This window comes from Protopterus annectens, chromosome 4.part1 (assembly GCF_019279795.1).
Source record: "Protopterus annectens isolate FY-2018-M chromosome 4.part1, PAN1.0, whole genome shotgun sequence".
Lineage (NCBI taxonomy): Eukaryota > Metazoa > Chordata > Ceratodontiformes > Protopteridae > Protopterus > Protopterus annectens.
The window spans coordinates 618,792,673-618,819,428 of record NC_056734.1 but is presented as its reverse complement, the minus strand read 5'-3'; the positions used below and the strand labels follow the sequence as shown (position 1 = coordinate 618,819,428).

At 41.2% G+C, this 26,756-nt stretch overlaps 1 protein-coding gene across 7 annotated transcripts in view; it reads right to left on the bottom strand.

Moving 5' to 3' along the window:
* Window positions 1-26,756, bottom strand: part of MFF (mitochondrial fission factor) — a 704,737-nt gene that overhangs the window by 81,188 nt on the left and 596,793 nt on the right. For all 7 annotated transcript variants that reach the window (XM_044070424.1, XM_044070420.1, XM_044070425.1 and 4 more), the window contains one exon: window positions 15,605-15,689. In XM_044070424.1, coding sequence (XP_043926359.1) covers window positions 15,605-15,689 — 85 coding nt within the window. The remainder of the gene's footprint in view (window positions 1-15,604; window positions 15,690-26,756) is intronic.

The window sequence follows — 26,756 nt, the reverse complement described above, 5'->3', positions numbered from 1 at the left end:
TAAAGGAGTGAAGTGAAAGGGTTTAAATGCAGCATAAGCATAGCTCTCAACTGTCCCTGATTTTTTTAAAATGAGAAACATCTTTATTAAATTATCACTTATGACATAGGCAATCACACATTTATATACATGAAAACAAACCATACTGATAATCTTAGATGCAAGTATTTTACATCACAAACCATATTGACATAATTTTTGTTGCAAACATTATATATCACTTATAATCTACCCAATCATTGTCAGTTAAACATTAGAAAGCTCATTCAAATCCTGCCTTCTTTTAATCCTTGATCCTCCTCTGCATACATTGTTGCCAAAATTCCCATTTTTTTTCCTATGTAATTTGCTCCTACCCTTTTCTAAAGATCCAATTTCCAGCTGTTTTACCTCTGTTACTATATTCGCTATTTCTAGTACAGTTGGTTTAGACTTTGATTTCCATTTTCTAGTAATTGCTTTTTGGCAGCCACTATAATTAGACTCAGCAAGGCCTTACTATGTCTAAGCAACTCCGATTCTGTATCATAATTCAGAAAAATAATTTCCCTAGTAACACCAATTTTCTCATCCAGTATCTCTGACAAAGTTGTCTGCAGGGAGTCTGCCAATTCATTGCACTCCCAGAAAATATGTCCCCAACTACCTCCTTCCCCATCACAACTCCAACATTTCTGTCTACCCGAGGAAAATTCTCTGGAGTCTACATGGGGTATAAAAATATCTATGTAAACATTTCCAAGCAAAAATCCTAAATCTTCTAGATTTTGTTGCATATTTGGAAGACAAACATATATCTCCATTGTTTCTTTGTGAATAGCTTATCCAGTCTCTCTTCCCAATCCTTTCTAACCTCCTCCGATTGATTCTTATACTTATCATGCAATATTTTATATGTTCTACTAATTATTCCTATTTTAACAGCAGCTTCTGTTCTAGATTCTAGTAAAATCTCTACCAGTGCTAGGCTTTCATTTGGGATCCCCCTATTTCTTTCTCTTTGCCTATACTTTGATATCAATCCTTGGTATGGCTGGCAATCTCTAACTTGCAGTTCAAATAAATTCTTGGCATCTTCCCATTTTATTACCTTTCCCCCTCTAGTTATTTGCTCCCAATACCTTGATTCCTTTGCCACTTTTCTGCAATAAATTCCAGCCCCCTCTTGCCTACTGTCTGTATCCCTACCTTCAGTCATCCTCAACTGTCCCTGATTTTGTGTCAAGATTTAGCTCTGTCCCTCCTAAAACAGACAATTTTGGAATAAAAGCTACTGGATTACACCCAATGACAATAACACTTGCAGATTTCTTTTACTTCAGAAAAATAAATGTTAGTTCACATTCTCTTATTCTACCAAGATCTCCAATTAATATTTTAAAAAGTGTCCCTGATTATTTCTGAATTTGTCCCTGAGGCAGGAGGTAAGCAGTTGAGAGCTATGAACACAGGGATGGAGACAACACGTACACTTGGTGAAAAGTGGAAGGGGAATGGTTACAAATAAGAGGGAAAGTGGCACAGAGCAGAAAGTAAAAGTAACGAAAGTTAGCGGAGGGATAAAAATAGGATTTTGGTGATTGAAGACTTCAAAAAAAGAGTGCAAGAGTCCAAGAGTCTCAAGAGTTAACATTCACCAAAATGTGCCAGGAGGTAACAAAGTGGCCACTAAAGGGAAGGGAAGGGGTGAATGCCTTCTGTGGTGTAAGCAAGCATCAATGACATATCAGAGGAGAACGATGAGACTCTATGAAGGAGGGCTAGGGAGATGGCAGAGATATGTCAAGCAGAGGGTTGAAGGCAACACTTTCAGAACTACAACTAAATCAGCAGTAAGTGCACTGAAAAGGGACAGGATTAGCAATTACAGTAACTAGCAATTCTAATGAACAAAGGAGCAAGGCTTCAGACTAGTAAGGGCATGGCAGAGAGACCAAGGACCAGCTCTGTGTAAAGGAAAGGCTCCATATGAGTACAATATGGTAGCAGTACTTAGTACTACATTGGTAATGCATATCTCAGAGATACCTTCATACTAAGATGGAAATGGAAGGGAAAGTTACAGTATAGAGAGAAGGCAGAAATTCAGGCAGCATAGTTAAAATAAAACAAGAGACAGAACATAGCAGAAAAAAAAATATGAGCAAATTGAAGCATGCCTGGGTAGTATTACTCTGCACTTCAAGAAGTCTGTCCAAGATGACAAGGGAGCTGCAAGCAGCATTGCAGAAGGGGAAGGAGTACACTGCTAGTACCATGGAAAAAAGGTCAAAACACATGAGGAAGCTAGGGAGGGAAGTGGCTAGGTATAGACTGTTCAGGAATGAAAGAGGGACAGAGAGAGAGAGAAGGGAAAGATGGAGCTGTAGTAACAATCTACATAGAGGGATACATGAGGTGTGAAGTCAGAGGACGGAAAAAATCTAAGAAAGAGGCAAGGGAGTAGACAGAGTGAAGGTACCCTGGCAGTTTAGACAGAAGGAAGGATAGCTGGTGAACTGATAGAGTGCATCTTCCCCAGAAACGTCTAGAAAGGAAGATGAAACATTTAGAGAGTAATGTGTAGGACAAGGAGGGTAATACTCCTCTAGGACATGAATCCACCTTAGTGGCAGGAAATATGGCAGTTCACTTGCTAACTGTACCATCACAGAGAACCTATGCTGCTTTTGTCAATATGACTTAAGTGGCATAATTCTAGGTCTCACCCTGTGTATCTTCTGCAGAATCCTTGAATTAGTGAGGAAGGGTAATATGCACATAGAATTAGATTCCTCCAGTGGAAGAACATGTCCATACCCACTCTGAAGGCTCTGCTGTACATTCCTGTGCAGTAGAAGGGGAGCTGGTTGTTTGCTGGAGAAGACAGCAGACCTTTGTTCTGAACCAACAGCTTTCCATCACAGACCAGAATATTTTTTTCCGGTCAAATTCCACTCACAGCTTCCTAAAAGGACTGTGTGCAGAGATGATGTACAACTTTCTGCTCTCTGTGTTCACTTAAGCAGCCAATTTCCATGCCTGTATTGCCAGTCTGTGTATGAGACGTATAAGTGGGTCTCCTTCTTGTTGATGCATCATGTCACTGTGTTGAGCAAGAGCACCCCCAGCTTCCACAGCTTGCCATAATTTTGAACATTTAAGGTCACTGCTAGCATTTCTACCTTTAGGATGACATATTGCTTTCTTTGTAATGTTGCTTAGATTATACATATTTTGTTGATACATCCTATAATGTTTGTAAATGTGAACTTGTTAATGTGGTTTGACCACTTTTAAATGCAAATGTACCTATGTCACAAATGATAATTCAATAAAGGTGTTACTTAAAAGTTTTTAAGCAGGTAGTAACTATTTATTTTAAGTTTGAGGGTGGGGGTGTATTAGTGCATGGTGTGGACATGAATAAAGGGATTTGATAAATGATTAATGGAGAGGATGACCAACTACCCCTCCATCAGCTGAGAAAACTACTCATGCACCAATGCACTGGCCCAACGCTTTCTGGAATTCATCAATTCCAATGCTCTGGACCAGCTCATTCTTACCCCCACTACAGGAAGCAACATCCTTGACCTGGTTATTACTAAAATGGGCAACACATAGTCAATTCCTCCCTGGTTAGATCCGACCACAAACTAATCAGAATGGAAATCCACATCTCACCCACACCCCCCGCAAAGGTATCCACCATGAAAAACTTCTCCAAGGCTAACTTTGGACTCCCAAAAACAGAGGTGGCTAACTTTATGGCATCCATGCCAATGGAAAATAGATGCATGACTGCTGAATCATACACCAATGCACTGTATGAACACATACATAAATGCAAGGAACTAGCCATACCCAACAGAACCAAGACTCTCTCCTCCAAAAAAAGAAAGCCAGTCTGGTGGTTCCCTGCCATTAATAAACTCTACAACAGAAGGAAGAAACTGTCGCAGAAAAACGTGAAGTCCCAAGACTGGAAAAATTCCCTTATCAGGCTCAACAAAAAGTTGAGATCCCTCATCAAAACCTCCAAAGCCAGCTATGAATGCAGAATTGCGGCAGACACTAAAAACAATCACAAAGCCTTCTATAGTTATATCAAGAATCTCCATGGCAATACCCAGATTTGCTCCGAGTTACTGCAGAATGGTACCTCCTATAGGTTCATAGGTTTATACTAGGCTATCTGCCCTAAGGCATTTATAAGCCTAGCCCAAATTTTTGTGGCTTACGCCACCCCTTATATGAAAAAATACTGTGCCCATTAGTTTGTTGTGCCTCTGTCCAGCAGTGACACAGAGATGATTCCTGGGGTAAACCTACGATCTCCCATCCACAGGTCTAGATTTCTCGAACAGAGTCAGCGAGGTGCTCTGCCTCACATGGACCGGGATTTTATTCCACAGCATAGGGAGTCTCTGAGTGATAAATCTATCCCTCCAGCATGTCCTATTTATATCCGTGCTAAGGTTTAAGTCGCTTGCTCTAGTGGTTTTGGTGGATTTGGATTTTTTGAGGTGGAGCATGTCCATTAATTCCGGGTTGGACATGGCCTTGTATGTCAGGCACATGTCACCTCTGAGCAGACGGTATGCGACTGAATAGAGCTGGAGTTTCTTCAATCTGGCAGCATATGACAGATTTGGAGTCCCTTTATCCTTTTGGTGAGGAACTTTTGGGGTCTCTCCAATTGCTGCAGATGTCGGGTGAGATGCATCCCGAATGGGGCATTGTACTCGATCATTGGTCTGATAAGTGAAGAGTACAGGGGAACAATGACCTCACTAGATCTGGATGTGAATCCCTTCATGATTAGGTGGGCAATGTAGAAGGTCTTTCTAACCACTTTAGCAACGTGAGTGTCAAAAGAAAGGCCACTGTCAACCTGGGTCCCCAGGTCCCTGATAACCTCTTCTGTGCTTAGTGGATTGCCACCTATATGGTAGCTTGGGGTTACCTTGTTTTTCCCGAAGGGTATGACTATACATTTTTGGCGTTTAACTTCAGGCCATGGCTCTGGCACCAGCTATCTGTTTCCGTGAGTCCCTTCTGAAGGATATCCGTGTCCGATGCACTTTCCACTATGGCCCAGTTTGCAGTCGTCTGCAAACTTTGTCAGCCAAAGTCCTCCCATGTTGGCCTGTACTTCTGAGAAGTAGATGCCAAACAATAGGGGGCCAAGGACCGAGCCCTGTGGGACACCACTTGTGACCGGCTTGGAGTCTGACACAGCGCCAGCAACTCTAACCCTGTGGGTTCTGTCCTTAAGCCAGTTTGCAACCCATCTTGTGACATATGGGTTTACATTTAAGCTGGTAAGTTTATCTACAATACCCGAGTGGGGTATTGTGTCGAAAGCCTTTGCAAGGTCAAGGTAGGCTGTATGGACTGCCTTTCCCTCATCAATGGCCTTGGTGACTGTTTCAAGAAGTCGACCAAGTTCAAAAGGCATGATCTTCCCTTGACAAAGCCAAACTGGGTCGGGTCCAATGTCTGCAAGTCCCCTATATCTTTGTTTATGAGCTCCATTATGATCCTCTCCATAGCTTTGCAGACTAGACTTGTTAAGCTTATGGGGCTGTAATTACCAGGGTCCGTAGAGGCGCCGCCTTTGTGGAGTGGGACCACAGTTGCCGTACGCCACTCCTTGGGCACGTATCCTGTGGTAAGGCTGAGATTAAACAGCTGCCTTATGTGCGGGTTTAATTCCTCATTTAGCTCATGTAGCACACAGCCGGGGACACCATCCGGTCCCATTGATGCTGTGTTTTTAGCTTTAGAGAGAGCAGCTTTCACCTGCGCATTTGAGATGTCCGGGAGGCTACAGTCGGCTGGGATAGTTATCTCTCCTTTAGGGGGGGAGAGGGGGGTGAAGTTTGCACTGTACCTGTCTGCCAGTATGTTGGCAATGTCTGTGGGTTCAGTGATTTTTGTATCATTTTGGACTAATTCTGAGCATATACTGAGCCAACAAATATTGCCAACATACCGGCTGAAAGATTCAGTGCCAACTTTACCCCCCCCCCAAAGGACCAATCTCAATATGGGAAGAATGCAAGGCACCCACCATTACTGCAGCACAGGTTAAAGCTGAATTGTCTAAGGCCAAGAATACAGCTTCCAAGGGACCTGACAATATCCCCTGGCTGTGTTCTACATGAAGTACAAAGTGAATTGGCACCACATTTGTGTGCTCTTTTCCCTCACAGCCTCATCTCAGGCTTTGTCCCTACTGAATGGTGCACTACTATAGTCATCCCTCTTCATAAAGAGGAGCGACTACAGACACTGGAAATTATTGCCCCATTAGCCTGACGAGTCTTATATGCAAGGCTATGGAGCGCATCATCATGGACTTGATTAACAAGGATATAGGGACTCTCCAAACTCTAGACCCCATGCAATTTGGATTTGTGAAATGTAGATCATGCCTGCTCAATCTGGTTGACTTCTCTGAGTCAGTCACCAGAGCGGTGGATGAAGGTAAGGCAGTTCATACAGCCTATCTCGATCTGGCCAAGGCCTATGATACCACTCCTCACTCAAGAATTACTGATAAACTCAGCAAACTAGGCATCAATCCCTATATTGTTAGATGGGTTGCAAACTGGCTCACAGACAGAACCTACAGGGTAAAAGTAGCGGACTCCAAGTCAGACTGCCAACAAGTCAAGAGTGGAGTCCCACAGGGATCGGTCCTGGGTCCTCTCCTGTTTGCCATCTACTTCGCAGAAGTTCAGGTCAACATGGTGGGACTCTGGCTGACCAAATTAGCAGATGACTGCAAGCTGAGAGCCATTATTAACTCCTCAAGTGATGCAGACATCCTACAGAAAGGCCTCACTGAGACCAATGACTGGTGTCGAAACCATGGCCTTAAGCTTAATGCCAAAAAATGCATCATCATCCCCTTTGGGGAAAAAAAATCAGTTCCCACATCGATGGGAGCCCAGAGAGTTCTGGGGACACAGGTTGACAGCAACCTTTCCTTCGACCACCACACTGCCACTGTGGTCAGAAAGAATGTGGCACATCTCATTACCAAGGGTTTTGCATCCAGGAAGAAAGAGGTCATCATTGCTCTCTACTCTTCCCTCATTAGACCAATCATAGAGTATAATGCCCTATTTGGCATGTACCTCACTAGACACCTGCAACAGCTGGAGAGGCCACAAAAGTACCTCACGAAGAGGATCCTAGGCCTTAAACACATGTCCTACATGGACAGACTAAACAATTTCAGCTATTCTCTGTCGCATATCGTCTACTAAGAGGCAATCTCTGCTTGACTTACAAGGCCATGTCTGACCCAGCTCTGTTAGAAAAGTTACATCTAAAGAAATCCTAGTCCCTCCGTACCACAAGCTCCAGAGACCTTAACCTCATTACTACAATCAACAGAACATGCTGGAGGGACAGGTTCATAACCCAGAGACTGCCCATGCTCTGGAATAGACTTCTCATACATATCAAGCACAGCACCTCACTAGCCCTCTTCAACAGAAATCTTGATGGGTGGATGGGAAACAAAGTTCACCCCGGGGATCACTCCAGTGGCTCTACTTGGTAGAGGCACTGGGAACTAACAACAGGCGGCACAATGCCAGGACACTTCTATGGGCTAGGCTTGTAAAGGCTCCAGGGCCATTAGCCTAGTAGACACCTATGAACCTAAGAAATGGAGGCCATTTGCTCTAGACACTTAGTATACTTGTATGTTTCCCCTATGCAAGGTCAGAGATAGTGGTCTCAGACAACCAGTTTAGATCCAGCCCTTATTCTTACACATTCTACTCACCAAATGAGCAACAACCCTGGATACAGGGAAGCACAGGTAAGGTTTCTTTGAAGGACTGTGTGTGAGCTGTTTCAAAGAGAATTCTGGGAACAAACAAATCTTTCTAATATGGAGATTTGTTAAAGGAATCACCAAAAAGAATTGAAGCCATCTACCTAGGGCTTAGAGAATTCTCTTGCCAACATATAAGTTCTACCGGCCTTAAGGTTAAAAAACATTACTGAACAAATCACCTTCTCTTCCACAGGTAAACTTGGGATTCTGCGTTATTCGGTGCTAGGTCTTCTCTGCCTAAGGACTTTGTGTTGGCATTTGACTAACTATGCTGGCAGTTAATCATCCCAAAAACCAAACTGGTCAAACGTACAAACATTATTTATAAATCTGTCCAGCACTCTGCTCTTCCTAATGCTGGGTAGAATGTTATGGCTTGGAACAATTTTACCCCTTTGCTCTCTCCAAGAAAAAAAAAAAACACGGGATCAGCAAGAGGTTTTGTGTAAAGATACAAAGTTCTCTACTGGGATTTCTCTGGGGTTCTATTGAAGCCCCTAGAAAGACATTCTTAAAAGTCTCAGACAGGAGGGAACACACTGACAATTTGTCCCTCTTAAACCCAAAAGGTTGAGATACTTCTTGGTAACTGATAACTTTCTTGTCTCACAAGTAAAATGATCCATCATAAAAGACAAACTTTTTTCCAAAGGAAACTTCCTCCAGGTTACTCGGATGACATGGATTTCCATTCATTTGAATCATACCTCAGTGGATACGATGACATAGAAGCATCTCCATCCTTTGCAAGTATTCTCTGACACCTGGTGCACTCAAACAAAATGCAGAGACTGGCTCTGCAAGGCCATCAGACATTGAGAAAAAAGCTCTTTTGTAAACTTCTTAAAACCCTGTAAAGTCACAGCTGTTGAGCCATTTGACAAAAGGAGGTACTGCCAAGCACAGCTAGTTGGAATTTTGTGAATAATTATATGTTATTTGTGAATATCAAACTAATTTATACAAGATGCTAGTGTTACAAATGTATTAGAACTGTATGTAATGTGTATATGAAACTGCTTTGTACATACGTGCGTGTTGAAAAGGTATTTGTAAAGTGCTGTGTTTGAAATGTAACCACAGTGTGCCTACTGCAGAGAACACACATATACATGTGCACTATAGTAACTGTTTAAATGTATTTATTTTAACAGAGGAAACTAGCCTCAGTCCAGCAAACTTTAGAAAATATCTGAAATCAAATCACTTTATAGGCTAGGCCATAAAGATGCTATCTCACTTTTAAGGCAGCCAGAGACACAGTCTGTAGTAGAAAGTCTGTACTGTCTTTGGGGTGAACTAATCACTACGCTGAAAGCATGGAGAATGCAATTGTTTTATAACTTCCAACACCTGCCAAAGATCTGAGCAAAAAGCCCTTGTATGTGTATTTTATGGGTAGGTGCTAAATACTGCCAGCTTCAGCAATAGGGGGTGTTGCCTGGGAACTAGACGTCAGATAACAAGAAGTGATGTCATTCTGCAAGCTATCCCAGCAGTAATATTTTAGATATTATTTTGAGGAGTCTCTTCGCGAGAGAGCATACTGTCTTTGACCTGACAACAAGAACCATTCACCACATCATCTGCCTTGCTCTATTAGCAAGTTTTTAGGGTGTAGTAATTCTGTTAGATACAGTCATGAACATAGTGAAGCTTAGTTTAGATATTATTTTTCTTTATCTGAGCCTGTCCTGCAATGTTGTTATACAATGTCCTGTGTTTTGAGCTCTATCATCACTGTGAATATATACTTTGTATTTTCTAGTTCTTTTATTATTATTAAATATATTTAAACCTTTCATTGTGGCTGATCTTTGTAGAGATATTTAAGTTTGAGTACTTGAATATTTATTTGGTGACACTCTGTGGGCCACTCCTAACAGCCTTGCTCTTGCTCAAACTACTATTTGTAATAATATTAATATTACACAGTAAGATTGGACACCCTTTGTTAACGGCCTTAAGGTAGCTGGCAGGACTGACTGGTGGCAGTGGTAACTACCTTACAGTCTGGGCAGAAGGGGCGTAGTTAGCAAATCTGTGCCAGCCTTTCTCAGTTGTGTGTGTGTGTGTGTGTGTGTGTGTGTAAATCAAACCTCAAAGAGTGTTTGTGTCAGCTAGTTGGGCAGGGACAGAGAGGGTGCTGGAGGTCTTGGCTTGGTCACTCAGCTGAGATCTCAACTCTATAGCTGTGCAGTGGGAAGTCTTATTGGAGATCTGGAGGAAGAGGGGGAAACCAGCCCGGGAATGACTGTGGTCTCTGTGTGCTCTTAAGGGAAACTGCACTTAATGCAGAGCACTGCATCTGGAAATAGTGTGTGTGTACTTGTCATTCTCCCAGTGTACGTCCCCCACTGGTACCAGTGGCGAGGATTGAGGCTCCTTGATTACTGGCCCAGAGGTGGGATATCCGCATCACATACTGGTTGGCAGGGGTGGGTCATCATAAGCCATTTCCTTCTACATCCACCAAGTATGCAATTTGGTTTCTCAGCTTCTTATGGTCTTCCTAAGAAACCTGTATAAATTTGGCAATTATTTGGAAAAGACGACTCTCCTAAGTGCAAAAAATGGCACTTAGAATACAAGTCCCTGTACAGGATCTGACAGCTGCGACAACAAATGCTTTTCAGATCTTCATAAGATATACCTTAGTAACAACAAAGGTTTCCCTTGAAATTTTCACCTGAAGAAAGCAGAAATAAAAAATAATAAATAATTCCACAACGGAGCACTTACTTTCCTCACAGAAACCTCTGAGAGTTCTGGAGCTATTGTCAGCCTGAGGAACCATAAACTTCCTCTCTGTGATGCACAAATGCCTACTGCAAAAATACTGAAGATGGTGTGGGTGGACTGCTGCTTTTCTCCAGAATGTTGATATGCATTCCTTGCATGACAAGGAGCTGGCCAGCACCCTTACATCAACTGAGCTCTAGCAGTCAAGCTGGTTAAATTGATATCCACCTGTAGGTAATTCCCATACATCACAATTTCTACTACAAAGGACATGCATATGAAGGAGATTGTTACATATCACGTGTGTTCACTAACGCTACTAAGCTCCAATAAGGGAGAGAAATCCTCAGTTTCCTTTAAAACCAGAAAAAGTCACTACTTTAACAAGAGCAGACTTTGGCCTGTCCTGAAAGATCTTTGGAGACTTTAGTCTCTGAGTGGAGCCCCTTCTGGGAAAAGACTCAAGTCTTAAGAATTGATTGGCCATGACTACATCAAGCACCCACTATTCCATACTTATGGCCATCTGAGCTGAGGAAAACAGAGATATTCTATCTAATGGGCAGCAACTAATGACAGTCAGGAGTTTGACAAGTGGATGACGAGTCATTCACCTGGCAAATTAACGACCATTAGTAAGGAGTTTAGATCATCTGACATTCACATATTAGCATAGTCAATATCTTTCAACCCAGACTCAGAGAGTCTGGAAAGCTTTTCCAACATCTTATCTACTAGAAAGAACTGGAGACTAGGTACAATAGAGAAGACTTTCTTTTCCACTCTATCTAAAGCTTCAGATGTTTTGTCTGGCAACAAGGTGGCATAATGCATTGGCCTATGGCTCATATACAGGCCCAAACAGATGACACAGAAGTCTGTTCTAGGATGCTTCATCGGAATCTCACTCCATACAACTGGTGGCTTATAAAGGACATCCACCTCATTATGTTGCACAGCAAAAGAATATGGGCACTCCTACGCTGCATATATGACATGGCAGGCTTCACAGGGTAGAATGACCCAAGATTCCTTCTCCTTCCCTAAGCAGCCATTAAGACATTTCTGGATTAAAATAATGACAAGCAGTCTATGGGAGATTTTGTGAGTTGCGGGGTTTCTTAAGAGGTGAGGTCACCTACTGAGGAACTTTGGTGGTTAACTTTACAAGTTCTAGAGATCATCAGCTGTCTGATCATCCAACTTCTCAAAGTAAAAAGGGGAGGAAGAAGACTCCAACCTCACCCCAGCAAAGTACTGTCTGTGCTCATGCCTGAAGTAAATGAGGATGATGGTGTCATGGGGTTCAACTAGATGTCGGCTAACAGGGTATTAGTGGATGCACCAGCCAATAGCTCTACAGGGCCCCAAGATTGCTGGACTTGGCCTAATACTGGCAACCCTACGAATGCACTCTCATGACAAGTAGTAGTCCAAAAAGCACTCCAACAGTTGCCTGATATGTACACCCTGAAACAGTAGCCCTGGCATGGGAGAACCCACCAGAACTTCCTCAATCTAGGTCATCAGGCCCTGCTTGATTAAAGGGAAGACTTGAAAAGAAGAGCCTCCGATTGTGTATGTTGCCAAAGATTACTTTTTGTTTCCTTGATCTTATCACTAAAAGTGTCAATAAAGCACTGCCATCTCCTCTGCAGCTACCAATGGGACACTATCACAAACACTGTCCGTACTCGGACAACTGTTTTTTGAATTGGTCACTACATCAGCACTGTCAGGTATAGGCAATGAAAGCCTCTCCACCTGATTAATTCACATTGGCTCTGGAGCCATTTTTGGAATTTTCAAGTTTTTGGTCTTTGTGCATATATGAGACACCTTAATGGTAGGCAATTGTTGATACACATTGTGACAAAGGAGGTACTGCCAGCACAGCTAGATGGAATTTTGTAAATAATTATATATCATTTGTGAATATTAACATGATTTATTTAGAAGTGTAACAAAAGGGGATGCTGCCAGCAAAGCTATCTGGAATTTTGTAAATAATTATATGTCATTTGTGAATATCAACATGATTCAGATAAGATGTTTGTGTTACAAATGTATTAGAGCTGCATGTCACATAAAATGGTTTGTACAGATGTGTGCTGAAGAGGTATTTTACAAAGTGCTGTTTGAAACTTATCCACAGTGTACCCTACTGGAACAAAACAGAAATGTACATACACCACTGTAACTGCTTAAATGTAAACATTTTAACAGGAGGAACTGGAATACAGGAGGTTAACTTGCAAAACTTCAGAAAAATAGCTGAAATTAAATTACTTTATGGCTAGGCCATAAAAATGATGATGCGTCTCAGTTTCAGTGCAAAAAGGAGACACAACGTCTAAAACTAAGGAACTTTCTGTATTGTCTTGGAAGTGAAGTGTTTTATTGTTTTATGATTTCCATCTTTTGGTAAAGATTGGAGGAAAAGCAGATGCTGAATACTGCCAGATTCCAGCAGTGAGGGGGGGGGGTTATCTGGGATAGAGTCAGATGACAAGAAATGATGTTATTCTGCCAGCTATCCCAGCAGTAATATTTGAGATATTAATTTAAAAACTCTGAGAGAGACATCATTCTGTAGTCTGTCTTGGACCTGACCAGAAGACCCATTCACCACACATTTGCCTTGCTCAGAGTACGTCAGTCCAGGGAACAGTATAATTCTCTTAGATACAGTCTGGAATATAGCAAAGCTTAGCTTAGATATTTGTCTTTATTTATTTGAGACTGTCCTGCAATGTTGTTTTAAATATTTCCTGCGATTTTGAACTCTGCTGTCACTGTAAATATATACTGAGTATTCTTGTTTAATATTTATTATTAAATATATTTAAACCTTTCACTGTGGCTGATCTGTCTAGAGATATTTAAGTTCTGAGATACTTGCATATTTATTTGGTGACACTGTGCGGGCCACTCCTAACAGCCTTGCTCTTGGTCAAACTACCATTTGTCTTAATAGTAACATTACAGAGTAAGATTGGGCATCCTTTGTTAAGGGTCTTAAAGTAGCTGATAAGGGGCTCCGGTGGCAGTGATAACTACCTTATAGTCTGGGCAGAAGGAGGCATATCAAGTAAACCGGTCAGCCTTTCCCAGGTGTATGTGTGTGTAAGTGTGCACATGCGCGTGTGTGTGTATGTAAAACAAATCTCCAAGAGTGTGTGTGTGAGCTACTTGGGCAGGGACAAAAAGCACTGGTTGGACAGTGTGTGTTGGAGGCCTTGGGCTGGAATCCTGGCTAAGGACTCATCTCTATTATGTGCCAGTGGGGAGTCTTATAGGGGATCTGGAGAAATAGGAAGAGACCAGCCATGGACTGACTGTGGTCTCTGTGTGCTCTTAAGGGAAACTGCTCTTGATGCAGAGAGCAGCATCTGGAAATACTGTGTGTGTACTTGTAATCCTCCCAATGTATGTTCCCCACTGGTGCTTGTGATGCGGATTGAGGCTCCTTGATTACTGTTGCCAGTGGTGGGACGTCACAGACATTACATGTTCAAACCAACTAGACTTGCACTTCTTTAGTTCTTGTTATTATGTTATGTACATCATTCATATTTCTCTGTTCCTTTGGTAGTTATTAGAACTGAGTCAAAGCAGTGCACTTAAAAGACTGGAGTTTGTAGATACTGGTTTTCATTAGAGTGTACATCTCTGCTAACTAAAACAGAAATGACATTGCTGCACCTTTAGCATTGTTTATATCCCAGATGTATAAATTCATGCCAATTTGCAAGCGAGGAAAGTCTGCTTAGCTTTTTTCCCCCCAAGAATCCAGTATTTTGCTGTGCTAAATAGCAGAGTTGAAAGAACACATACCTTGACATAACTCAGTCTTTACTGCGAGTGGCTCTGAAAGGTGAAAATACATTCAGACTGTACTTTAAACGTCATGATAAATGTTCTGCATGCTACCAACCATATTGTGTGGTAGCACTCTGTTGCGGAATGGCATTCTATGATAAGTTCTACCTACACTGTAGGCAGCAGTTAAGAAGCCAATTAATAATGATGGCTGTGGTTTGATTTTTCACACACACCTACTGTCAGCTAAGAACAAAGTTATCTGTGCATCTATGATGAGGTTGGAGTCAGTCTTCGGGCTCCAGACATACCCTTGCTGTATTCTCAGTTAATGGGGTATACTGACATGAAAACTTTACCAGCTGTTGAAAGAAGATTAATCCTTCTATAATTTTTAACAGCCAAGTGATGAGAAGGGTATTTCTACCATTCAGCCATGGATAGACAGTGTCTACACCTTGGAACATACTTCCCAAGATGGGCACCAGGAGTGTGCTTTCCTTGTGTCCCCTCAGTCTCTGCTGAAGTTAAGGGCAGAAGCAACCTCAAGCCCTAGCAAGTTGAGGGTGAGGACACACAATATAGGAACCAGGCTAACAGTCAGACTTGACTGAAAAGGGGAAATAACTATCTACCCTCCTTTTCTCTTGCATTTTAATGGTACTCTGGCAAAAGTCAAGGGCAGCAGAAGGGATCCTCCTGTTGATCCTCATAATGCACACTTTCAACTTTTGCAGATGTAGTGCGATAGGTCAAAGATTTCCTCCATCCTATGTCTACAGGTGGAGTGCTTTAACTGACGTCACTTATGGCAGTGCTTAATATCATGCTCCTCTTCCAAGCAGTAGACACATTACAGATGCAGACATCCGATTGTTATCTTAAGTTAACACAGACACTTACTAGCTGTCCATGCTTTAGGCATCAAATTTGAAAACTCATCCATGATGGACATCAGGAGACAGAACCAAACCATGCAAGCAGCAGAAAAGAAATTATGTACACCGGGGGCTTGGAGTGCTTTCCTGGTGTGATTAAAGACATCATGGTACTTGTCAGTGTGAGGTGGATGCCCTGATCAACAGCAGACAAAAATCAGTAGGAGATCCATCTAGGAGGATCCATAATGATAAATCACCCCAATTAAGTTTTATTACAAGATACATAAAGCAAAAAACAATGGGTTATGCACAATACCTGTCTCCTCAAAGCAGCAGCATCCACAACAGTCATATCTTCAGGAGTTCCCTCAAATGTGGAATCCATTGCAGAAATCCCAAACCTAGAAAAATGCAAAAACAAAAATCAACTCTACATTGAGAAACGTGGCAACAAATCATATTTAACCTCCAACTTTATCTGGGTAATGGGTAATTTATATTCTCTATTAACAATAAATAAAGTAACTAAAAAATGATCTCAGTAAATTATAGCCTAAGTAAACCAGTGATGAAATATGTCAGGTCTTTTTTGCTCCACTTGTTAACCAACCATTTTTATAATATGCAGCAAACTAATTTAGTTCATTTCACAAGAAGGAACTATTCAAGTGCAACAGGTCACACACCCACACACACTATCCATTTACTAAAATGACCTGTCAATATACTTCAAAGGACACTTCTTCAGCCATGACCTGGGTTTACAAGCATACAAGATACAGTCTATCATAGGACGGCAAAATACATACATGTACCGAGATACAGAGCCATTCCTTCTACAATAAGTATGCAGGTAGTATTCTTTTAAAGGAATATATAGGTGGCAATTTAACTTTGCAAGTAGTATTACCAACAAAAAAGTGCATGCTGTTAGCAAAAGACATTCATAAGAAACCACAGCCATAAGCATCATTTACATTATTTTTTTCTGTAGATGTTTCTGACTGAAATACTGAAGAATATACATATTTCATAACCTGAGCTATGTCCGAGCTCAGCAAACCTTGGCTACTTCCCTATGCTTCAAGAAGTGTTTCCACTGAATCCAGTGACATCCAGGCAAAGAAAAGTTCTTAAATTGTATTACTGCACATGTTTTCATTGTTTAAGTGATCACTGCTTGTATTTTGCAATTTTCTGAGCATTTACAGTGTATTTTTACTACAAAACACCTTTTCTCCTTTACTATTTGCTACATGAATGCTCCCCTGATACTCTATCTTGGTTCTCTAGCTACTTATCAGATAGATCCCAAGCTGTCAAATGGAACAACTCTACCTCCTCCTTCTTACCTACACCCACTGGTGTTCCCCAGGGGTCCATCCTTGGACCCATGCTTTTCAACATCTTAATAAATAACCTTCACTCTGCCATCCCAGACACAACAGTCATCCAATACGCAGATGATTCTACCTTAGTCTGCGCCGCCTCCAACATTCCCGAACTACTGACAAAAACCCAAATAGCTTTTTCCACTACTGAGAACTGGATGCACCAAAATCATCTCTCTCTAAACTCTAATAAATCCAAAATTCTTCTCTCCGCTCCTCCAGGGCTTGCACATTTGATAAAACAGCATTCAAAATCATAAGCCAAACAAAGTCAACCATAGAGGTGGTCCCATCTGCAAAACTCCTTGGCATCACTATAGACGAGCACCTCAAATTTGATAGCCACATACAACAAAACATAAAGAAAACCCACCAAAAGCTAGGTATGCTCTATAAGAACAACTGCTTTCTCTCCAACTCCGCTAGACATTCCTTAGCAACTACCTATCTTCTACCATCTCTACTATATGGAGCCCCTCTCCTTACTAACCTGTCTTCTTCCATCTCCACTAAACTCGAAATCTGCTATAATAAAATCTCTAAATTTGCTACCAAATCTAAAACCTCTTCTCACCATTGTCTTTCCCTACAAACTCTGAACTGGCTAGAACTCCTAACTACCTAGACTACCTCCAACTAACCACTGCTCACAAATTAATATTCTACCCTGAAAATGCCCAGCCCTAGCAAACATCCTTCCGCCATACACCCCAAACAGATCTCTTAGATCTGAACACCAAAATTTAATCACCATCCACAAACCCAATCGCCCTGCTGGCCAGCTCCTTCCCTCCTACTCTCTTGGCAGGAAATGGAACTCTCCCTTCTTCTCTTAGAACAACATCTAACACTGAAGCCTTCAAAATCCAACTTTTCTCTTACTTATCCTCTAAACATAAGTGCACCTGCTTTCATCCTACATAAATTTACATAAATTCCCCTTGAACCCTCTACATCCTTTCTCTTTACTCTACCCTAATACTATCTTCTTTTCTTCTCTTTTTCTCTCTCGATCACTGCTTGATCAAACTATATTCTACTCTCAGTTTATGTACTTTCTCTCTCTCTACTCCTCATATGTAAATATTGTAAATAGCATGTAACCTTACACCTTCTTTTCATACAGTCAAACCTGCTACTTAAGGAAACTACTAAATCTATTGTATCTACCTTCCTGAATGATGTTTTTTGAAGTATACTGCGTGTATTTGCTTTTTTACTAACTGTATTAAATGTAATGTTATTCCAAATGTATATATTTTATTACTATATTTTACACTATGTAACTTAGATTGTATTTGCTTTGCTTTTGGAGCTTTTCTCCCCGGGCCTCCACTGAAAATGGGTACGTTCTGGCCCAGTGGACTTCCCCGGTAATCAAACTGGAAATAAATAAATAAATAATAAATAAATGAATGGTTTAGTCTTCAGAGGGTTCAAAGTATAGCAGTTTTATTGTCCAGAAGGCTCAGAAGTTTGATTTAACTTTTGCTTCTCTGAATTAGGTGCATTTGTTCACAGCTGTTCACTGAGCAGTGGCGTTTGGCAGTGCCCTGTACAGATGCAAGCACCTGGACAGTTAAGTTTACTTACGAAAACTAGTATTAGGACTGTAACCTGCAATTTATTGAAGCATTACACAGAGTTAAGCTCAGCGTAGCTAGCTTGCACGTCAGATAACACTAATACCATATTCTAGCACTATTCAACTCTAGTACCTAATCCTAGAGGCCCACTCTAGGAGACCTTTGTAAAACCTAGTCATTAAATCCTAACACAGGTCTGGACAACATGGATATGCAATTTCCCATGTCTCTGTTGCCAGCTTGGTAGAGATGGGCATCCTGAGATAATGTAGCAACTGTCTCATGCACACAGACAACCTTTTAATCCTTAAACATACCAACACAATATGCGAGAAATGTACATACATAACTTCCTTGGAGGCAAAAACCTCACTTAAAGACAAGGTTGACAAGAACAACACACACACATACATACATACATACACTACATCCACCACACAGTGTCCAGCACACACATGGGCCATCTTATATTGAGGCACCAAAAAGTAACCTCCATAAACCTGAAAGATCTCCTAAGCCTGCAAACAGTAACACCTATTCTCACCAATCTGTAAAGCAGACACCAAAAGCAGCAATAAACACCACACGCAAGACTGCACCTAATGGACCCCTGAAAACAAACCCCAAAAGGCAAGCAAAGAATTTACTCAGTACTCTTGTCATAGGGGACTCCACTGTACAACTCACCAGTCTGGACAAGGAGAAGGCTATGGTCAGTTGCTTATCTGAAGCCAAGAGCCAGAATCCACCAGCTCTCACACTCAAGTCTTTGAACCAAAGGTACCAGTATGATTCTATCATAATTCCTGTGGGCATAAATGACCGGAGACATACTTCTCTGGACTACATAAACAGAGACATTATGGATGTCTCTGAATAGGTGCCTCAGAAGGGTATGTGCCTTGCATTGAGAAGCATTCTATTTTCACCTAGGACAACTCCACAGCATGAACAAAAAAATGGTTGACATTAACTACTGGGTTAGTTTCTGGTGTCAATCCTGAGGGATTCAATATCTGTCAGCCTGGGAGAACATGGTCAAAAGACCACGATGCTTTGCCAAAGATGGCCTGCACCAGTCTCCATGGGCTTCTGGATTTTGACTAAAATTTTATCCACCCTGTTAGAGCCTTTTTAGGCAATGTTAAAGTTAAAATCTTACCAACACAGCAAATAAAACTCAGGGGGACCTAATGGTGTTACTTCTCAGTGCTAGTAGCCTTAACAAGGAACTCCACACACTACAAGCTCTCCTCACTCTAGAGGATACAGACATCTGTGTTGTTACCCAGAAGACATTTAAAGCCACAGAAAGTACTCTGGTAGTACAAGGCTACAGTGCCTTCCACGCACTGAGATCAGCCGTGCAGAGACTAAAGGTGGAGGTGTCTCCATCTAAATTAGCAACAAATAAACAGGATTATATCATGGAGTTCCTCCATGTGCAAATCACCCTAGACAGAGTCTCTTACCCTGCCTTAGCAAGCTTTAAGTCAGCATCTATGCCACAAGAATCCCAGAACTTTTATGTACTGGATGCATTTTCCATCCAACCAAACACTCTATTCATGGGAAACTTTAATTTCCCCTCTATACACTGGGAAACATTCACTGCCTCAATCTTGCAGGCACAAACTTTCCTGGACTTTAACACCAATGCCCTTGATCAGTTAGTACATATTCCAATCATAGGTTCAACACACACTGGACCTAGTCCTTGCCAATATGGAAGAGTGCTGCAACCCCCCACCCCCTGCCTGTGCCACATTCTCATTGGTGAGATCAGATCACAAAGCTGTCTCCTTCAACATAAAAATCAACCAGTTACAGTAAAGAATTATTCTAAAGCAAACTTCGTCCTATTAAGTGACAGTTTGTCAAAATTAAATGCCCTGCCTAACCCAGAGTTCACAACAGTCTATTCAAAATTGTTCAGAAAAATACAATACAAACATGAAAATGGCTGAACAGAGATCGGTGTACCTACCAGATGTAAGCCCAAAACAAACACAAAAAACACTGGTGGACTCCTAATCTTAACAAGGTATATAACAATATAAAAAAAAAGTTAAAGCCAAAATCAGGAAGACAAACTCTCATAATGACAAGAGCTCACTAATTAAACTAAACAGGAAACCAAAATGATTAATTAAATCCAGCAAGGCCAAGACAGTCTCTCAGGCTAAGAACAACCACAAGGCCTTCTAAAGCTATGCCCAAAACCTGAAAGTTAACACGCAGCAGTATGCTGAATTGACAGCAAATGGTATCACCTTCACTGAGAACAGTGATACAGCAAACCTGCTGGCTGAAAAATTCAGCTCAAATGTCACCCCCCAAACTCTCTCCCTCGATACCCCCCAAAAAATCCTTACTAGCATACCCTCCTCCAGACTACTAGTAGGGAGAAGATTATGGCTGTGCTCGCTAAGATCAAAAACACAGCTTCAGTGGGTCCCAACAATAAACTAGCATGTCCCCTAAATAGCCTGAAACATGACCTATGAGAACCACTTGAATCACTTTTCAACTACAGCCTCAAAACAAGACACATACCTAGAGAATGGAGGGTGGCAATGATTATCCCCATTCACATGGGTAAACCATCAACAGACCCCAGAAACTACAGACCTGTTAGTCTAACTAGTCTAATATAAAAAACTATACTAAATTTTCATGGAGATCATCAAAAAAGGCAATGGTAACCTACAGACACTGTACCCATCCTAGTTTGGTTTTGTCAGGTGACAATCATGTCAACTCAACCTGGTAGACTTTTTTGAGAAGGTAACAAAGGCAAAGGATGAAGGAAAAATGATGCACAACACCTACCTACAGCAGGCTGAGGCATTTGATACAATACTTCACCCAGGTATTATAGACAAACTCAGTGAACTAGAGATAAATTCATACATAACTTGATGGATTGCCAGGTAGCTCATAGATAGGACCTAAGAAGTCAGGATTGGTGAGACCACCTTCACCAAGAGGCAGGTCACCAGCAGACAATCACAGGGCTCTGTGCTGGGCCCACACCTGTTCAGCATCAACTTTTCTGTGGTCAAGCTAATGTCAAGGGACTCTGGAGAAGATTCACGGAAGACTATACATTGGGAGCCATCATAAACTGCCCCCATGATACCAACATCCTGCAGGTAGGTCTAATGCAGACAACTGACTGGTGCCAATGCCATGTATTAAAACTCAATGCAAAGAAGTGCATTGTAGTGCCTTTTGTGAAATCAACAACCCAGGCAAATTACTCCATTGACAAGACAACCCTAAGAGTTGACCCAGTAGTCAGACATCTGGGAACATATGTAGACACTAATCTGGCCTTTGATCAGCACATAGCCAAAGTAGTTGGAAAATCATTCTATGTTGCTAATTTTGTAAATAGGGGTATGACATCCAGGTCCAAGGAAGTTACAGTACCACTCTACTGACCCTTATCAGACCCATCATTGAGTACAATGCCCCTTTCGGCATGTACCTGACTAGGCGTATACGACAGCTGGAACACCCACAGAGGTTCCTAACCGAGAGAATCCAGGGTATTAACACACTGTCCTATACATATCACTTTAGAGATCTGTCTCTATACTCTGCTCTCCAACAGGTTGTTGAGATGCAATCTGTGCTTAGCATATAAAACATCCTCAGATCCAGGCCTGATGAAGCTTTCACACATCCACAAAAAGAAAAGCACCAGAACCACTAAATCCAAGGATTTAAACTATGCTTGAATCATAAACAGAACATGCTGGCAAGACAGATAGGTGTTTCAAAGGATCCCCATGGTCTTGAATAAGTGCTCCCCATCCATGTGAAGCATAGTACATCCTTAACCCTATTAAAACGTAACCCTGACCACTGGATGGGAAATTGTAAATTCATCCTGGAGCTGGACCCAGTGTCTCCTACAGACACAGGCCGACAGTAAAAATTCCCTAACTAACATTGGATGAGAAATCGTAAATTCACCTTCGGGCAGGCCCTCATGTTTCCTTTAGACAGAGACCAAGGGTACACATTCCCTAACTAACATACCTCCTTCTCCACATAACCTTTAGCAACATACTCCCCCAACTTAGATGCCCCATGTTACAAGGAGACACAACTGGAATGTGTTGCGTAGCTAGGCATATAAAGAATCGGGTGGTCATTACAGTAGTGTACACATACGAACTACTACATAAAGGTGATTAAGGAATCACAGAGAGGTGGGCCTTGTCGGTCCAAGGGACCTATAACTCTCACAGTTTTATTTTAATACTTAAAGCAGCTGTAGTTTTCTACACTGCAGATCACAAAAAGACAGACAGAACACTATAAATGAGCACAATATCTGGGAAATCACTTCTTCCAAAAGAGGGACAGACCTATGGAAAAGACTACCAGAAAAGGTCACAGACAGTAAGTCCATAAAAGTATTTAAGAGGCAAAAGAGTTGGAAAGGATGAGATGAAGTGGTGGAGAAGAGGAAGGAGCTAATATACTACTTAATATGCTTCAAATAAGAGATCCATATAAAAGCTCAGTCAATATGTTACAAATCTACTATTAGCCAAATTATCTTGCCATGTAGGTTACAATAGGGTTTATTCAAAAAGAAGGACTTGCAAAATAATATACTAACAATCAGTGGAAGACTGCAGATTTTTTTTACTATACTACAAGGCAGCAAACACATTCAAGAAGACAATAATTACGTTGAGAAGGAAAAGACTTCTTGCTCTGAATCATGTGAAGCTACTAATATTATTATAAGTACATTCCTAGTTGCCGGTGGAAGTTTTTTGAGAGCCATTCAACATAGACGGTGTACGGAAAATGAGGATCCAAAAAAAAAAAGATGAGGTCCTTGAACTTCATGGCTGTTTCTGGTAGTCTCTCGCTTGCATAAAAAAGATGCAATGCAGCCTGATATCAGCACTTTCCTTTGAGGAGTTTTAAGCAACATGGCCTACATTTAAGCCTAATCTTCTAAAAATCAGTGCTGTAGAAACCACTGGCAGACCTTAATAATAGGAATGCCTGAAAGATAAGGAGAGGTAAGAAAGAGTGGACAAATACCAAGGGCAGCACTGCATCTTTCTGCTTCCTAGACAAGATTATGTAAGAAGGAGAATACATTCCAAAACATAATTTGATGTACTACTATTCATTCAACAAGTGTAGGTGAAATGTTTATGTGCACTACTTCACAACCAGGAAAAAGATCAGAGAGCAAACTAGTAACACAGCTTCTGCATAGAAGCTGACCACATCAAAGATTGCAGTTTTTAGCTTGCCAAACAGATATTTAAACTAGCCAATTTTTGACTCTTCTTAGGCATGATCTTGACCAGAAGATGGTAATTAATCAGCCAGTTTCCAGGAGAAGTCCACAGCACCCAGAGAAAACTCATGCTGACACAGTAAAAATGCCACATAAACAATATCCTTATGTGAGGACTGAACTCAGGATGTGAAACTGTGAAGCATAGACCTTAACTACAGTGCTATGATGCTGCACGTATATAAAGTTTGCCTAGCAGACAAACTTTTTACCTACTCTCAAGGATATGGTCTGCAAGATTCAAACTGTGGTGGCTATGCTGAAATCTGACCAGAGTTATTGCAAAACAAATCAAAGAACACCTTGTATAAGAGCTAGAATCACAACACAGCAGTCTTCTAATCATCGATGAGTGCTGCAGATGCTAATCTTTTCAACTTACAAACAAAATACTGCAGTTACAGGTATTCCACAGATTCCACTGTTCTAGCCATCCCCTTGAATTACTAAGGAACAAGTCCTGTCAGCCCTCTCAAAAAAATAAAAACGCCTCTTCTCTCCTTCTGCACCCTGATTAGGGCTGTTCTACCCTGTGAAGGGGGGGGGGGGCACAAAAAGAAGTAAATATTCTTTGACTTTTCTCTAAACATCACAGAAAATTACGACACTACATTTAAGTCACATTAGTAATAGAAACAACCAACATTGCACATTCAAGTCTTTGTTTTGGTAATAAGATGAAAATAATTGCCCGTCATTGGATGATGGCATAGTATGTCCTGCACAGTTTCAATAAAAATGCTCTACTACTGACATCTAAAAAGTTGTACCACATCCTTGCATACTGATCTACTTGTAAGCAGTATTTTTCTGTAACTGCAACAGTTTTATAGAAAGTAGTGTAACTCTTGCATATGGAAACACTGATTGGTCAGGCTCAATGATTACAGTTTGGACAATACAATGGAAATTAGAAAATGTAATGCATGAAGGCATTTGTGCCTCAGATTTAAAAAATTCTAATAGAAATTCAAGAACAGGAATTACTATCTTTTTGTACTGTACTTGTAAAACATTTTTTTCAACAAAAATAAGCACACTAACACATCTCTCCAACATTAAGGATAAAAACACTCATCTTCCTACTGCTGCAGCAATTGGTGAATAGCAGAATAAGAAGTTATGTTCCGATTCTCGGCTCGGCTGATATAACAGCTTGCTCAAGCCAAAAACTCTCGAGCTAAGTCTCTACCCAAAATATCTTTCTTCAGATTACCTCAGATAGAGTTTGCAGCTAACAAGGAAGACAGAAGAATACTTATATAAACTTGAAGAGACTATGTCCAAGGTCATACTTGATAAAATAACCAGGACAAGAGTCTGATCCTCCAGAGAGTCTGCAGGAGGAGGAAGGAGGGTGGGGTGCCAAGGATAAATGAAGATCAACAACACAGTTGAACATTATGGTAAGAAAATAACTTCTTAATCTGATGTTGTCAATCTTCATTTATCCTTGACCTTTGGGACAGAGTCCCCAGCTACTTAGATCTTCAAAGGCCTTATGAAAGGATATTCTTGAGAACCATAGAGCCAAAGGGTGCCTTTCCCCTGGAGATCAGATCCAATTTGTAATGACTGATAAAGGTATGTGGAGTAGCCCAGGTTGCTGCTGCACATATTTCATCCATGGAAGCCCTGGAATGGAAATCAGCAGACTTGGCTACTGCCCTAGTAGAATGCACTGTCACTGGTACTGGTAATTGGACATTCTTTTTATTGTAGATGAAAATAATACAGTCTCTTAACCACCTTGACAAGGTGACTTTTGAAACAGATTTCCATAGCGATGGACTGGAGAAAGAGACAAATAATTGGTATGATTTTCTAAATTCTTTAGTTCTGCTGAGGTAGAAATGTAATTGCCTATGAACATTTAGCAAATGTAAGCAATACACACCTTTGTTGGAAAATTTTGGAAGAAAACAGGTAAGTCAATGGATTGATTAATATTAGTTTCCAAGACCACCTTAGGGAGAAATGAAGGGTTGGTTCTTAGTGAAACTCTATTCTTATGAAAAATTAAATAAGGAGGTTTTGAAGATAGTGCTTGTATTTCGAAAATTCTTCTGGCGGAGGTAATGGCTATCAGAAAAATGGTCTCCCATGAAAGAAACCTTAAGCTGCAGGTAGCTGCTGGTTCAAAGGGGGAAAAGACCAAAGACTGCAGTACCACAGTCAGATCCCATGGAGCTAGAAGATTCTTATAAGGTGCTTTGAAACACAGGGTTCCTTTCATAAACACTTTACATAATCTATGGGAAGTTAAGTCATTGTGGAAATTGGAAATAGCAGCTAGGTGGACCTTAACAGTAGAAGCAGAGGCTCCTCATTTGAAAATCATAGCTACAAATTCTAATATCTTTCAAATGGTGCAGAGAAGGGATTAAGACTATTACTGTGCCCCCAAATAGAAAATCTTTTCCACTTGCTGTGGTACAGTTTCCTGGTAGAAGGTTTATGAGAAGCCAATAACATTTTTTGGACTGGAGATGCATTTTTTTTGCCTGGCGATTAATTGAATTGGAGGAACCAAGCTGTAAGGTTGATTTTCTAAAGACTGGGGTGCACCAGTCCCTGTAGGTGAGACAGAAGAATCAGAATTGGGTCCAGAGTCCATGCACGGTGAATTAGATGAGGCCACAGAAAGGGGAACCAGACTTAATGATGCCAAAAGGGGGCAATCAGGATCACATTGCTCTTCAACCTGATGGGGTGTCTTTAAGAAGAGAGGAATCAGTGGAAAAGAGAAAAAGGCATAGAGTAGACCCGAGGCCCAATTGTGAAGGAGAATGTCTCTCAGGGACTCCCCCTGCGGGAGAATTAGGGCGAAGTAGCTGCTGCACTTGTTGTTTAAAGGAGATGCAAACAAGTTGCAGAAAGGCTTGCCTCAGCAATGGAAAATCTCCTCTGCCACTCTGGGATTAAGAGACCTCTCATGAGGCAGGAGAATACATCTCCTCAACTTGTCCACCATCACTTTTGAGATCACCGGGATGTGCATCGCTATCAGAAAATGGTTTGAAGAAATCGCCCATTGCCACACTCAGAGCTTCCGCCTTGTTTGTTGATGTACCAGACTACTGACATATTGTCGGACTGAATCGCAACTGCTCCCGGGGGAAGGGCATTTTGGAAAGCCTGCAATGCTAA